Below are 15,145 nucleotides of genomic sequence, written 5' to 3' on the forward strand. Positions count from 1 at the left end.
TTTTGTTGGCATCTGTCTATCTCAAGAGACAATGGAGTGCACCTCTTGGGGTGAAGTCAAACTGCTGCGTTAGCAGTACCAAAGTGACCTCCCCAGAGTACAAACCTGGGCAGTGTGTATGGAGGTCTTGAGCTGCCCAGACAACAAGGCCCTTCTCTCAGCCTTGCTGATGTGGTTCAAAGGAAAGCAATATGCTTGGCACCAGCTTGGCTGCAGGAGGTGCCAGAAGGAGGCATACAAGGTGCTATGCAACCATCTTAGATTAAAGAAAGATGACTAAGGAAGCTGATGGGGTAACCAATAATTTCCACATTTTAATTTCCATACAATCACCAATTTAAATCATTTGCATACAATTCACATAAGCATGGCAGAGTACCAACAATAGCTTTTGAAGTTGTCCCTTTTCTGTGATGCCAAATGCACATTTTCCGGAGGTAAGAGCAGCGGGTCCTTAGGGATTTTGATGAAAACAATTGGTTGAGATCTCATTCTACATTTTTAAAAAAGCTTTGGCAATAATGGAGTGGACAGATGGAGCAATTAGTGTTGGAGTACCGGCATGATGCATGGAGCATGCAGAATAAGATGCTAGACCATTTCTCATGCCAAAAATCAATTTAATATGACACTTTTAAAAAAACTATCATAAAAGCACCTGTGATGGTGGGGCATGTTGTCTCTGACTATTCATATCAGCTTCAGCCCCTAAACTACAGAATACAAAGGAAAAATGCAGAGAGAGGAAAACAAAGTGATGTGTGGTTGCAGACAAACTTGTGAATAAGAAAAGAGAGGATTGGTAGACTAAAGTACAGAGGCAGAGCAGAGAGATAATGAATGGAATTCAGAAATGGAATTCCGTGGAGGAGAATGTGGGCAAAAACAGACAAGGCAGTTGAGAAACTGAGTACAGTATCTGGGGCAAGCAAACAAAATGCAGACCTGTGATTGTGCAGAGAAAGAAATCGTTTGTGGAGAAGGGCTATAGTTCAGGGACAAAGCATCTGCTTTGCTTGCAGAAAGGTCTCGGGTTCAATCCACAGCATCTCCAGATAGGGCTTTAAATGTCTCCCTGCCTGAAACCCTGGACTACAACTCCCATCAGCCCCAACCAACATGACCAATGATGAGGTATGATGGCACTTGGAGCCCAGCAACATGTGGAAGGCATAGCCTCCCCACTTTTGGGATACAGAACGAAATGACAGTGTACTATGGAACAGAGAGAAAGAAAGAAAAAGAGGAAAAATGATCAGAAATTAGAGTTCGGTATTAGTGAAAAGTGAGAAAGCACTGCGTAGCACAGAAATGAAATAGAGAATGAATTGAAAAGATGACAATGTGTTAACACTGTAATCAAAATACTTTTCTATGGTTCACATAACAATGTAGCTCACTTGAGTTAGCAGAACTACAGAAGTGGCCCTCAAAGTGATGTGCAGCCTTGATCTAAACAATATGCCTTTCCTGCTAGGAATGAAATATTTATTTATATAGCCATGGGTTTTCCACCCCATGCAAGTTTATGTCTATAATATAGGAGAGTTGATCACTGTAAGCCTTCAAAAATAATAGTGTAAGCTAAACAGGCTTGCTTATCGTTAACATGATGCATAGAAGATTGTCAGCCTATGGTTTAATGAGAAACAGCTGCTCCGATGAACAAAGGTGTCACTAACAGATGTCTTTATAAATCGTAAGCCACTGAAGCAGATCTTGTGGGCCTCAAGTGCTCCTGGCAAATTAGTAAACTGTTTACTTACCTGCTTTTTAATTTTATCAAGCCAATTTCATGGAACTGGTTTTAATTGCTAATTGCATCTTTCTATTTAGGATTATGTAATACATTGAGGAGTCTCTTCAATTTGGCTTTGAGCATGCACTTTTAAATTTGGCTCATGTTGGTGCCTTGAGTGAAGCACTGTTGTTTTTTGCTGCAATTTGAATTGCCACAACTAACTTTAATAGGAAATATAGTGAAGTTATCGTGCCTTCTCAACATCTGCCTATTTTCACCCTAAGAGCTGCAGGGGAGGCCCTGCTCAGGGTCAGTGAGCATGGCCCATTTGGCAGTGACATTGAACAAGACCTTCTCTGTGGTGGCACCCCAACTGTGGAACTCTCTCCTGCTAGAGTTGCATTTGTGCCCCCTCCCTGATTCTGCCAACAGCTAATCCAGGCCTCTGGAGTAGAGTGAATGCAACTGATCATTTGTAATCCCTTGTCTGATGTACTGTGAATTCTGTCTTTTAAATCATTTTACTGATATTACTTTGTATAATGTACTTAAGGTTTTGATTTTGTTTATATTCTTTGCCATCTTAGACCCCTGGGAAGGAAGAGTGGGGTAGAAATAAATAAATAATATGTATGAGCAGATATCATTAAAATGTGTTTCCACAGTACACAATTGTCTGTTCAGAAAGAACCACGTGTTTAACGCAAATGTTTGCAGATGCATAATTCAAAGCAAATATTGGGGCACAAAAAATCACTTTCTTAACAGAAGTTATGCAGATCAAAATATACTGTTGCATTTGCATTTTGGGCATGTAAGATGGTCTGTATGAACAACAGGTTACTTTTTTTAGCTCATTTAATTAAAAGTTAACATTCCTGCAAATATAAGCCAATACATACTTGTAAAACAGAGGGGGAAGGTTGTCACTGGATCAGGGCCTGCAATGTACATGAATGGTGACAATCATGATTTCATTTTCCTGGATATTTGTCCAGGTTGGCCCCTGAGCATTAATAGGTTTCACAGCAGCAATAGAACAACTTTCAAAGTGCTCCTTGGCTTCTTGAGTTGGATTCTTCCAGTCCAGCTTAAAGACAAGAGACTCCTTTTGTTTCTGTGGGGCTGTGTAGACAGTTTTGCTGGTGTGTTCAGAAAGATGCAGTTTTCTGCTATGGAAACAAAACAGAAACCACTATTAAAAACTCTCTCTCTCTCTCTCTCTCTCTCTCTGCTGAATAGATTTGTCTTTGTCATACTTGAATCTCACTCTTCCTCCATGGAGCTCAGGATTGCATACATGGGGCAATCATATTTTATTTGCACAATAACTCTGTGACTAATAACCTTAGAAGCAAGAAATAATGTTACCCCAGCCAAGATCAAGGGCTAAGCAGGAATGTGAACCCCAGGCTAGAATCCTAGATCTGGGAATGCCCCATTAAAGTCAACTGGACTTGCTTCCAGAGAATTGTACTATCAGTTTCCTACCCAGGAACACGTTAACTACTACAGCTGTAGCTCTACACATGCTTCATAAGTATAAGCTTTAAAAAAATAAAAGAAAAGAACACTGAGTTAACAATCCAGTTCTGTGATGAAGCACAGAAGGTGATTAATACTAGCCTAAAATAATGCACGAAGAAGATGACAAAGATATCTTGGCACGGGGCCAAATCAAATGTGATGTGGGACATCCACGATTAGGATCTTTCAGCTCCTGTTTTGCTTACAGTGACTTTGAAGATCAGCTCTGGGAAAGTTTCACCCTTTCTTCCTATGTGTTTTCTCTAGTGCAAATTGCTTTCCCCTCCCAAGCTATTATTAGCTCCAAAAGGAGGCTAAAGACAAGAAACTATTAGCAACTCCATCAGAAAAGGGGCATGGGAAGGAAGGGTTAAACAACATTCCTCAGAGCACTACTCTGCCAACCTCCAAAACAGCACAATAACAAAAATGCAGAAGAGTCTATTAGTGGATTTCTGACCTCACATCTGACTTGTCACTAATTTAGCCAAATCAACAGCTGTCTGCCATAAGCACAAACAGATTCATCAACAGATAGTAGCTGAAGTAGGAAAATGCCCTCTTGCATTCTGCTGGGGACAGTGGATCAATAATGCCCAAGGTCAGAGTGCTAGGAAGGCTTGCACTTCAGCAGCTAAAACAACCATGAAACTTCACTCCATTTGCCTGAATAAAATCCCCACTCATTTGTCAGAGCAATGCTGATACAAATGTCGTGCACAGCCTTGCCTCTTTCTCCATCCTATTTGCCCCAAGTCAGTCTCTTGGATGCCAAAGCTGCTCCATGAAAGGGGCTTGCAGGTCTTCTTTTTGGCGTAGCTGAGTAAGATTGTCTTCCATGAACACAGTCTTAACAGTGAATCTGTAAGTGACTGTGGAGACCAATTCTAGATCCACATGTCCTTCCACAGTGGGGGCATAGGTTTCCGGGCGGGAGTTAATCATGGTGAGGGTTTGCCAAACGTGCCTCCCTCTTAGCACATTTCTCCCTTTTGTCCTGAGTTCGAGCATCTTTAAAGTCCATGACATCTTTGGTAAAGGCTGTTCTCCAATTGTAGCGCTCACAGGCCAGTGTTTCCCAATTGTCGGTGTTTACATTTTTTAAGATTTGCCTTCAGAGAGCCTTTAAACCTCTTTTGTTGACCACCAGCATTACGCTTTCCATTTATAAGTTCAGAATAGAGTAGTTGCTTTGGAAGACGATAATCAGACATCCAAACAACATGCCCAGTCCAACGAAGTTGATGTTAAAGAATCATTGCTTTGACAATGATCCTTGCAGGTACTGCTGCTACAGTGTCATGGCTTCAGCTCCTCCCCCAGCAGATGGAGTAGGGCAGCCTTGCAGTGGTGGAACAAAGATTTCATTTGCACAGGGACTAGTCAGTGCAAGAACAAGGTTTCCTGTTACACCAGCTTAGTGCTTGATGTAGTGCTTTGTAACTACTGTATAACTACATCGAATCAGGTTTCAGTCCCATTGTTGAATCAGTGCTAGCTCTCACACAGTTGGCTACATTACTTTCTGTCATGCTGTGCATCAAAGGACGTAGCAATACAGGTGTGTATCAAAGGCACAGCAGAAAGATCTGATCAAGCCACATTTCAAATATGTACTAATAAAACATATCAACAGGCACAAAGTGCAAACAGAAGGAAACAGCCAGCTTCTTCATGAGCAGCAGAAGACTGTAAAGTGGCATGGGGGGGGGGAGGACAGTTACACTTCTATAATATATGCTTGAGAAGACTTGCTTTTGAAACTCCAAGGGCTCTGATTTTAAAAACAATATTAAACTGCATGGTTTTTCTTTCTTTCTAGGCTATCAAGCTAAGTACCATAGAAAGCATATGTTATATATGCATTCCTCCTTGGCCATGGATTGATCTGTTCCCATTCACAATTCTGCATTAAGCAAAAACCATAGAAATTTAAGGTAGCTGCTTTCCAGCCCTCTTTTTTATCTGCACTGAATTAGCCATCAGATCGTTTTCCTCATCTTAAATACACACGTGGACATGGAAGAAAGAAGTATATCTACATAAACTCTAAGCTCTGCTTCAAGACCCAGAAAAACAGCTTGGAGAAAAAGCCCCTGCTATTAATAATTTTATTATCTTCACTTTGACCCTGCCTCCCATGTTCATCAGTATACCAAGGATTTATATTGTTTCACTGGTAACATAAGAGGAAAATGACTGCTACTCATATTTAATCTAAGCACAAACACAAGGGCTTCTGATTACAAGGTGTTTAGCGCTGCGATGTTGAACATTATCTGTTAACTCTGTTCTACCCTGTTTCCCCTTTGTTTTTTTGTTTAAACCAATTCACAAACCAAGAACTTACACACTGAACGCTAATAATGAACCATAAGTTGCAGATATTACACATGACAAGAAGACTTGGTCTATTTATTTGTATCATTTATTATGATCCTTGTTTATAAAACCCAATAAAAAGTTATTTTTAAAAATGCACCCTGAAACTCACAAACAAGATTGTAAAGCCAACCAAAGGAATGCAGTATATTTCATTTGTTGACTAAAGCATGTTTCTTTTATCAGCATTTTTAGTTCAAATCCTCATTGATCAGTCAGCAACACTACGCTGCCTCCCTTTCAATAATCCACAGACAAGTGCACTACAAAAATAATTTTCTTCTGTCCAGATGAATCAGTGTTTATTCTCAATAGCTAAATCCTTCTGTCTCAGCTGAATTATGTGCTCTATGACGCAGACAACTTGGCCTTTCACCTGAAATGTTACCACTGCAATACAACATACTATCTCCCCATCCCTCTGAGGAAGAAACAATCCACACTCATTATTCAGGAAGTAGAACAATGCTAAGCTACTTAGCCCAAACTTAATTTCCTGTCTTACCCAGGGGTCCATGTCCCAGAATATTTGCTTTCATGAAAATGTTTCATTGGCTGTTTCCACAATGAGTTCTAATGCTTCGAATTGTCAGTTGTGAAATTCATTAGCATCGCATAAGGGTGGGGAGGGCAACCGGTGGCTTTCAGCCTAATTTCATGGGGTAAGGGGCAGGGCCAGCCCACCCATGAGGCAAGTTGAGGCGATTGCCTCGGGTGACAGGATCCAGAGGCAGAAGATCCTAAAAGGGATCTTTATTCCCCCTTTGTTCCTGATGTAGATCTTCCCTCACCCCTTCCTTCCTGGCAGGGAGCAGAGTACCATTTTGTGGTTTGCCTCAAGCATCAAAATGTCTTGGACTAGCCCCAGGTAGCTCAGAATAAGAAAAGGAAGATTTGGGGAGAACCTCTGCCAAGTGATTGGTTCACACTTCTAAGAAGAGTGATTTGTTCTACTCAGCAGTCTGCGAGAGAGAAGGGGGTGACAGAAAGAGACTTCTTCCTCTCCTCTCACTGTGCACCTTCAAAAGATACTTGGAGGGGCGTGTCTGGAGAGTGCACAGGGGTCTGGAGAGGAGGAATGGGGAAAGTTCCCTTGTGCAAATGGAAGTCTACTGCACTAGTGGAACATCAGTACTGGGTATAACCCAATGTTACCTAATCCCTGCATTTCGCAAAAGCTAATATTTGACCTGAATGGGCCTGCTCAATGAAAGTCACAAAGACGGCAAGGACTCTTATGGACTAAATAATACAGTAACAAAGTAGGCATTCAAATGAACAATCTTGCAAGTTCCATGACTGCACAAGAGGGTAGCGGGAACACACCCTCCGCCATTGTACAGGTGAAGGGGTTTGTTTGAACACACCTATACTGCCTTTCAAATAGCAAACAATTCTCATTGATCCTGAATTCAAAAGCAAACATTCCTTCATCTACAAAGAAGAGACTGGGGGCTGTAATGAGAACAGCACTTGTACCTGTTTGCTTGCAGAACTGGTCCGTACATGTCCTGTTCCACACGCCTTTCTTTAACATAAAGAACTTCCTCTAGTTTCTCGACCTGAAAAACAAAAAGGACATCTTTCTCAGTCAACCTGAAATGAAGGAGGCATCTTTCAGTTACAGGATCTAATGAGGATGTTCTGCTGGTATGGTCTGAAGGTACATGAAGCTATCACCTTGCTGAAGCTAAGTGAGTCTGATCACTATCTGGATAGGTGACTGCCTTGGGTCCAATGACAGGAAAAAAGGGGGCTCTGACTCTAAGAAAATAAAGGATGCTTCAGCCACATAGTTAGCAAGAGCAGGCAGTGCAGTGGGGAGGTGTCTTACCAGGGCAAGGCAGCAGCTAGAACAAGGCTGTGTGTGCACACTGGTGGGAGAATCCATTGGTGTGCTTGCACAGCCCCAACCTTGCACATTGCCCTGCCCTGCTCTGCATCATCTCAATAAGTGACAGTGATTACTGTGTTAGGTGGGTAGCTCTGCAGCACTGCCCCAACCACCCCTGGTAGTTACTCTTGACAGGATGAATTAACATAACTTCTTTCCAGATCTGATCTCTGAGCTTCTGACAAAGCAAGTTTTAGGAAGACAATGGCTGCACAAGCTGAAATTGGGTTTACCTCTTGGTTCTGAACTTGCTCTATTGTCACAATTAAAATGCATCTTGTACTATTCTAGTAAGTTGGCAACCCTAATAAGCAGAGGCACCAAAGTCAATTTGTGCATTTGGCCTTTTAACACTTACTGCGCAGAGTGTCAGCTGTTCCTCAAAGCCTCAGATTTATCACTTAAAAAGGCCAAGTAGAAAGTTTCAACAGCTTTACTGTTTCTAATTAAGCAGATTAGGGACATTCAAAGCATGTTCATTTCCAAAGGAAATGAACAGATATCCAGTTATGATAAAGCAACTTGATCATCAGCTAACCTTATAATTAAGAGAGATAAGAACAGGTATCAACAAATTTAAGTTAACACACTCAAGAGTATAATAATCATTTTTAACAAGCTGGAAAACTTCAAATTCACATATATATATTTCAAATCAACCTAATTAAGGTTGTCATAGCTACCAAATGTGCCACTTAGTGATCTTTCCCCAGGTCGTTCTTTTAAGGGAAAAAACAGGAAATAAACGAGTTTATCTGATTCTGAAGTTCCTTTATTAATTAGACCAATATGTCTGCTGCTGTATCTGTACCCGCAAGCAATTGTTGCTCAAAGACGGACATTAAAGCTTATTCCTTTTCTAGTCCATTGACGGCTAAGTTGTCTTTTCTGCTGTGACCTGGTGTTTTCTGATGGTAGATAAAGTTCCACAAAATCAACTGTTTTACCATAGTTATGACGACATATGAGGCAGAAAGGGGGTGCTTCCAGATGGGAGGTTTTGTCATGACCCCACTGAAGGAAACCTCTTTGGAGGATCTGGAGAATCAGCCTACATCACAGGGTCATGAAGCAGAGGAGAGGAAGGGACCCTAGGGGTTAACTAGTCCAACTCCCTGCATTGCAGGAATCTCAACACATGCCCCCCTCCCATACAATTTGAAACCATCCCAGATCATGCTTAGCTTTGCAAACGTGCTAGCAGTCTTATTGCTGCACCACTAGTTGACAGTATATATGCTGCTAGAGCTTTAATGGAACAGCACAACTGCCCCCCCCCCTTCTCCCCATTTCAAAAGGTTGAAATAATAACTAGAAAAGTAGCTGGAGACTGATGATGGGTTTAATTCCAATTTCAGAGGATAATCAATACAGTTCCCTTGGATTCACAGAAGAAAAAGTTTTCATCTGGAATTGAATTAAATTGAGTAAGTCTGTTGCCTAAGGATGAGACAACTAGGACTAAGAATCTCTTAATTAGCAGGCCGATATGCTTGCCATCTCTAGAGAATGTCCCATTAGGAACCCTTTAACAAAAAAAGGGAGCAAAGAAGGCAGCTTGCTGTTTCTATCAGGCTCAACTTTGCCTTTCAAAAAAAAAATATTAGGTATTTTTGCTAATTAAAATAAGATAAGAGAGCTGACAGAATTCTCTATAATATGATTGCACCTCAAAGATCTTTCCACACCTCTCTGTTGGAATCAGGAAATCTTTCGTATTAGAAAAAATTTCTCTGCTGCTCCTGCAGCTTGGCTTATAATACTCAGCAAGAAGGTGAACAGGAGGTCTCTTTTTAAAGAAATGTTGGCTCCTGTCATTTATGAACATTTTCATTATGAGCTTTGATATGAGTTTGTTTGGTCTTATTTTCTGTATATCAGCAGTAATGAAGGAATAGAAATTGGTGATGATTAGCCTGAACCAGAACTTGCTAACATCAATGGGAGCCTTTAGTCTGCAGCTGAAGCCAGACCAGGCAGTTGTGGTTATGGGCAAGGGAGCTGCATGCTTTGTATAGTGTGGGGATGCCCATGATTAAGGTGGCTACCATGCATGTGGTAATCAGATTCGGCATCTGAATGTAGTCCTGGACCCAGCACCAGTTTTGGAGTTGCAGAGCACTAACAGTGTGGGATTATGACCACACTTTGAAATCAAGGATCTGTCAACTATCATCCATGTTCCCCTAACTGCCAGGATGAACGCATCAGATAAGTCTTCTGATATTGTATTTAAAGACAAGAAGACACTGTGGCGATCAGTTTATAGGTGAGGCCATAGCTCTCACTCAAATGGTGATAAGGTCTTCCCCAACATGATAGTGGCAAGATCTAAGATCCTCCCAGTCCAGGTGTGCATCTTTTCCAACAAGCTGTACAACAGCCCATTCCCTTCCTTTCCTAATGAGCATAAAATGAAGCCCTGTGATTGGCTTGCTCCTTTTCACTGTTGTACTGAGTGACTGTTCTATTGCCCAATGGACTGCTTGTTCTCCTGCTACATACTGTCTGAATATTTTTTTGCCTCTAGAACTTCAAGAAGGAATAAATGTTGCCTGAGCCATCTGAATTTGGAAGACTCGGAGAGCTTAGTGTTGATTTAGAGAGAGGCTAAAATTTGAGACTGCTTGATATCAGAACAATTTAAAAACCCAGGTGGTGATGAATCTTGGAACTACTAAGGAAACATCTGAATGTTCTCTGCTGAATGAAGAGCTCTTACCTGCTGACTGTAAGCTTAAACTGAGGCCTCTATCCAGTTTGCTTTGTGGCTTCGTGCTGATAAACAAGTAACAAAGAACGCACACAGTGATGATAAAAGCCAGCAGGACCACTGCTGCAATTGACAAGCCAATAAGTGCTCCAACACTGAGAAAAGAAAGCAACAGAATTTAATGTGCTGGACATTCTAGGAGCATTGTCAAGCACATCACAACAAGAAATCATCAGCATCACATGTACTTAAAGAAGGAAGACAGATATTTTCACAGAATAGAGATAAACTGATTTGTCTTTAATATTCTCATGGGAACTGAATTTGTCATGAAATTCTACTCTTATTGATCCAGAGCAGAACTCCAACGTATAGTTAGCAGAGTAAAAACTTAAACACGTTGCAGAATTCCCAAAAAATAGACCAGAGGCAATTGTATTTCATCCAGCAGCGCTTTACTGCTACCAAAGGCAAATGAGCATAATGGTCACAAATCCAATACAATCAGGATTGGCACTGTCCATAAGAAATCCAGTTGCAGCAGACTTAACTTAAACTTACAATAACTTATAATAAGACTAAACCTTAACCCTATATACAGAACACCACACGAGAAGGAAAAGACAAAGAAAGAGAAACTGAAACCCAGGCTCCTTCTGGCCTTACTTTTATAGTCAGCATGACCTTGACAGAAAAGAGATCCAGTTTAAACCAGCTGTACTCAGCTTCTCTGAAGGAATAACCCAAACATCATGAACCTTCTGCTTGTTTCTTTCACCCAGAGAAGCTTCCAGAACCCTCTTGAATTAAGTAGAATAGGAAAGAACACATCAGATCAATACTTTCTGTACTAAGAAAATGCAAATTGACACTGCCCCCATTTATTAGGTACAGGAAGTATTGATATGCAAAACGCCTATAGAAAAACATTGCATGTACAGTGGTACCTCGGGTTAAGTACTTAATTCGTTCCAGAGGTCCGTTCTTAACCTGAAACTGTTCTTAACCTGAAGCACCACTTTAGCTAATGGGGCCTCCTGCTGCTGCCGTGCCGCCGGAGCACGATTTCTGTTCTCATCCTGAAGCAAAGTTCTTAACCCGAGGTACTATTTCTGGGTTAGTGGAGTCTGTAACCTGAAGCGTATGTAACCTGAAGCGTATGTAACCCGACGTACCACTGTACAAGAATAAATCCTAGCCTTTTGTTGCTATTTACAGCAAACACATTCCTTCACTATTCCCGGGAAGATAAACATAGACTCAGAGAGAGAAGGGGACTGAAGCTATCTAGTCCAACTTTCTGCTGCAGGAAGGACAATATGCCTGTAAGCCACACACACCCATTGTGATATTCAGTTCTAAATGGACTAAAACAGAAGTGGTGTGCTGAAGCAAATGTTTTGCCACAGGCCCCCATTTTAGATTCCATGTTGCTGGTCTGGTCTTCACCTGCAACAGAAACAGGTGGTAAGAGTCCCAAGGTTACAGTATGGACTGTACCACTTCATTATTTTGAATGATCCTTTGTATAAAATTATTGCTTTTTAATATGAAAAAAGTGAAATTCTGCAGATTTCTTCTTAATTCCTACACAGCACTGTCTTTGCTGTAGAAATTTTGTATTCTGTGAGGTGGACTTCTCTCACATGAAATGTAGTAGCACCATCTGCCTGCATAGATTAGTACCTAAATTCAGTCACTGATGATTGATATTCTTGTTTTGAGATGGCATCTGTTACTTCTGAGGAAGAAACTGGCAGAGAAGAGAGTGTAATGAGGAACTTTAAGTGTTATGCTGCTATTCCAACCATAGTTGACATCCCATCCCTAATGATGCCGTCAGCATTGAAAGTGCCGCTGTTTTTGACTAGTCATGACAATAAAATAACTGTTCTTGTCAGTAGCTATTTTGTCTGCCTAATTTTCTGAAATAACTCAACACGGTGTCAGAAGTCTAAGCCTTAAAACTCACAATTGCTTACTATGACAGTTTTACGCTCCAGAAAGCTTCAACTTTGATGATACATGTGCAAGGCTATGCCTCCTGTGAGCCACTTATTTGGCCACAGTGCTTAGTGATGTATGCATGTACAGTAGGTGTCACTGAACACATGATGGGGGGCAGGATCCCACCCACAAGATGTCATTTGCAAATACTCTTTTACTCAATATCCAGGTGATCACAGTTGATACTCCTTAAAAATATAAACTTATTCAATACTTTGGTTTCTCTTCAGATTGGAGAATTTTTTTTATCTTTTACTCATACAAACTTAGCAGTAACATTGAACTTTTTAAAAAGTGCTCAAAGTGTTTTCTTTGTATTAGTACAGGCTTGTTGTAAACCACTCATAGGGTTGGTTGCCTGTGGCAATTATTAATCACCTCCAGGTAACCAGGCAGGGAAACCTCTACAATAGTTTGTTCCTCTTTTGAGCACAAGTAAATACAATAATATATTGGAGGACTAGACAAGGGATTCTGCCTCCCCCTGCCCCCTCAGCTTGTTAACTCAGGTGGACTTTTCCAAGGTTGCACAAAGCCTTGCCACAGCTACACTATCCTTATTGCAAATGCGACATGGAGGCTACAAGCTTATACTGTACCCACTTATCTGGGAGTTAAGCCTCACTGAATTCAATGGGATTTACTTCCAAGTGGAAATGCATAGGATTGCACTGTGAATATAACATGACTTGCCTAAAACCACCTGGATTAAGTTTGAACCAAATCAGATTCTTGTTAAGAAAACTCTTTCGCCCATTATTAATGATGAGTTATTTCTACAAAGAGACAAATCTTTCATTTGGATTAATTAGACTAGGCTAGTAGCTACCATTCTCCTGTTCTGTACCACTAATATTAATTAGAGTTAATGAAAAGGCATGCATTGGAGTCTCAAAGAACCCATCCTTTTGTCACCCTGGTTGTTGTCAGTAATGGATATACAATGATTCAAAGGACAAGAGGGGAAATTATTGTATGTTAAGTCGTCTCTTGAGCATACCTCTTTGTCTCGCTGCAAAGAAACGATCCTCTCACACTGCTGCTGCTACAAGGTTGCTAAAACAGGGGTAAAAAATCCCCTCCTAAAATAATACAATCGGCTTAGATTGCAGAAAGTCCCCATATTTGGTTACATTACCAGTTTGCAGATTCACACCCCTGCCACACACATTCCTCCTCTGCTAGTGGCTCAGCTTAACTTCGTGCCAAAGCTTAGTCTGCTGCTAAGGCAGCCCTGAAACGGGCACAGAATCATTCTACAACCTCTGAGCGTGTGCAGAGCGCATTCCACTAATTCCACACACACACTCACACCAGAGGGTCTTGGCACTGTGGTGGAGTGGGCGGGCAGCCCCCCCCAGCCTGCCTCCTGGTCTCACCTGAGCCACCACATGTAGTTGTGCTCGTAGGGGAAGAAGCTGTTCGGATCATCGCAACAATACTTGAGGTCCTGGAAGCCGCAACAGTAGATGGAGCCGGGCTCGCCGTCCTCCCGCGGGCAGCTGAAGGCGCTGACCAGCACCTTGTCGGCGTTCATGTAACTCGTGCAGTCGGCGCTCATGGTGCAGCCGAGCGAGCGGAGTCTGCGGCCAGGCAGCTCAGCTTCTTCTTTCAGAAGCGGCGGGGAATTGGAATCGAAGGCGCCGCAGAGCAAGGAACCGCGCGCCGGAGGCAGAGCGGGTAAAAGACGCCCGCGCTAAGGGAGGAAGAAAGGCAGCCAGGCAGGCGCAACCCAAGGGCGCAGGAGGAGCCGGCTCGCCTTTCCTGCCACTTCTGAGGCGCCACAGGCGCGCCCCTTCCACCTCCGCTGACGGACTCTCTGCTGAAGCCAAGGCGGAGGGTTTCTTTCTCCCTCTCCCGCCACTCCCGCGCTCGCCCTGTGCGACGCCCCGCCTCCCTCGCCCTGCTGAGCCTTCTGGCCATTGCTAACGCAGCAGCGATCCTGTGAACTGAGGGATGGATCACGCAGCCTCGGCGCAGCGTCGAGGGGATTTCAAGACAAACCATTTCAGGCGTTATTCCAGACCCTTTTTCTTGTCCGGAGGGTCCCATTCATGGGTACCTATATATCCACATCAGCGCCCAACTGTGTTTGACGAACCAGGTCCGGCAAGCTGCAGCAGCCTGGAAGATTGCCGTCGTCTGAAAAACTGGCCCAACCAACGCAGTTAAAACGGTGAGGTGACAGACCACGGTCTTTGGACACCTGCTTTCCAGTTTTGACATTTGATCAGCAAAAGACGCCCCGGAATCAACCACCCTGGGATCACACGGATAGTTTTGGATTGATCCAAGAATGGAAGAGGCAGGGTAAGAAGGAGCTCAGGGTAGCTAAGAACCAGCTCTGAACTGTGGAGGTGGCACCTGGTGCTAGGTGACAAAAGTGCACACACTTCAGTCTAGACTCAGGATAAGTTTAGGGTTGGCCCTACCATTAGGCAAAGTGAGGCAACCGCCTCTGGTGGCAGATTCGGGGCCACAGATTCCACTCTACCAGAGGAGAGAGCTAGGTATGCACCCCCTAACCTAGCCTCCTTCTCTTGGGTGCCATCTTAGTGCCAGTACTGCAAATAACATTTCACTGCTGATTTTGTTGACTTCCATATATGGAGCATCAGGCACCACCGTGCCTCTCTTTCAAAGCGGCTGAAGTCGGGGGGGGGGACGGATGGACCAGAGAGAGCCCCCCCCTCCAACCCCAGTTTCCACCTGTCAGCCCTCCCTTCCCGGTTTCTACCTCCAACTGCACTGGGGCCTGCCAACCCAAGCAGGGCTTGTGACAAACAGCATAAATAAACAAGTGAGGGTATCACTGTGGTCTAAACCACTGAGCCTCTTGGGCTTGCCGATCGGAAGATTGGCGGTTCAAATCCCTGCGATG

General features: G+C 42.8%; 1 protein-coding gene across 2 annotated transcripts; it reads right to left on the reverse strand.

Moving 5' to 3' along the window:
* Positions 1 to 291: 291 nt before the first annotated feature.
* On the reverse strand, positions 292 to 14,085 carry SHISAL2A (shisa like 2A). 2 transcript variants are annotated; one of them, XM_083619525.1, is made up of 4 exons: positions 13,644 to 14,085; positions 10,267 to 10,412; positions 7,130 to 7,212; positions 292 to 2,913 (listed from the first exon to the last, which is right to left on the reverse strand). In XM_083619525.1, the coding sequence occupies exons 1-3, from the start codon at positions 13,823 to 13,825 to the stop codon at positions 7,181 to 7,183; spliced, it is 360 nt and encodes a 119-aa protein (XP_083475651.1). In that variant the 5' UTR covers positions 13,826 to 14,085; the 3' UTR covers positions 292 to 2,913; positions 7,130 to 7,180. The 2 variants fall into 2 exon arrangements, with proteins under 2 accessions (XP_083475651.1, XP_083475652.1); XM_083619526.1 differs by having other exon boundaries at positions 292 to 2,910; positions 13,644 to 14,082.
* Between the last annotated feature and the right edge of the window lie 1,060 nt (positions 14,086 to 15,145).

Source organism: Podarcis filfolensis, assembly GCF_964270895.1.
Source record: "Podarcis filfolensis genome assembly, chromosome: 6".
Lineage (NCBI taxonomy): Eukaryota > Metazoa > Chordata > Lepidosauria > Squamata > Lacertidae > Podarcis > Podarcis filfolensis.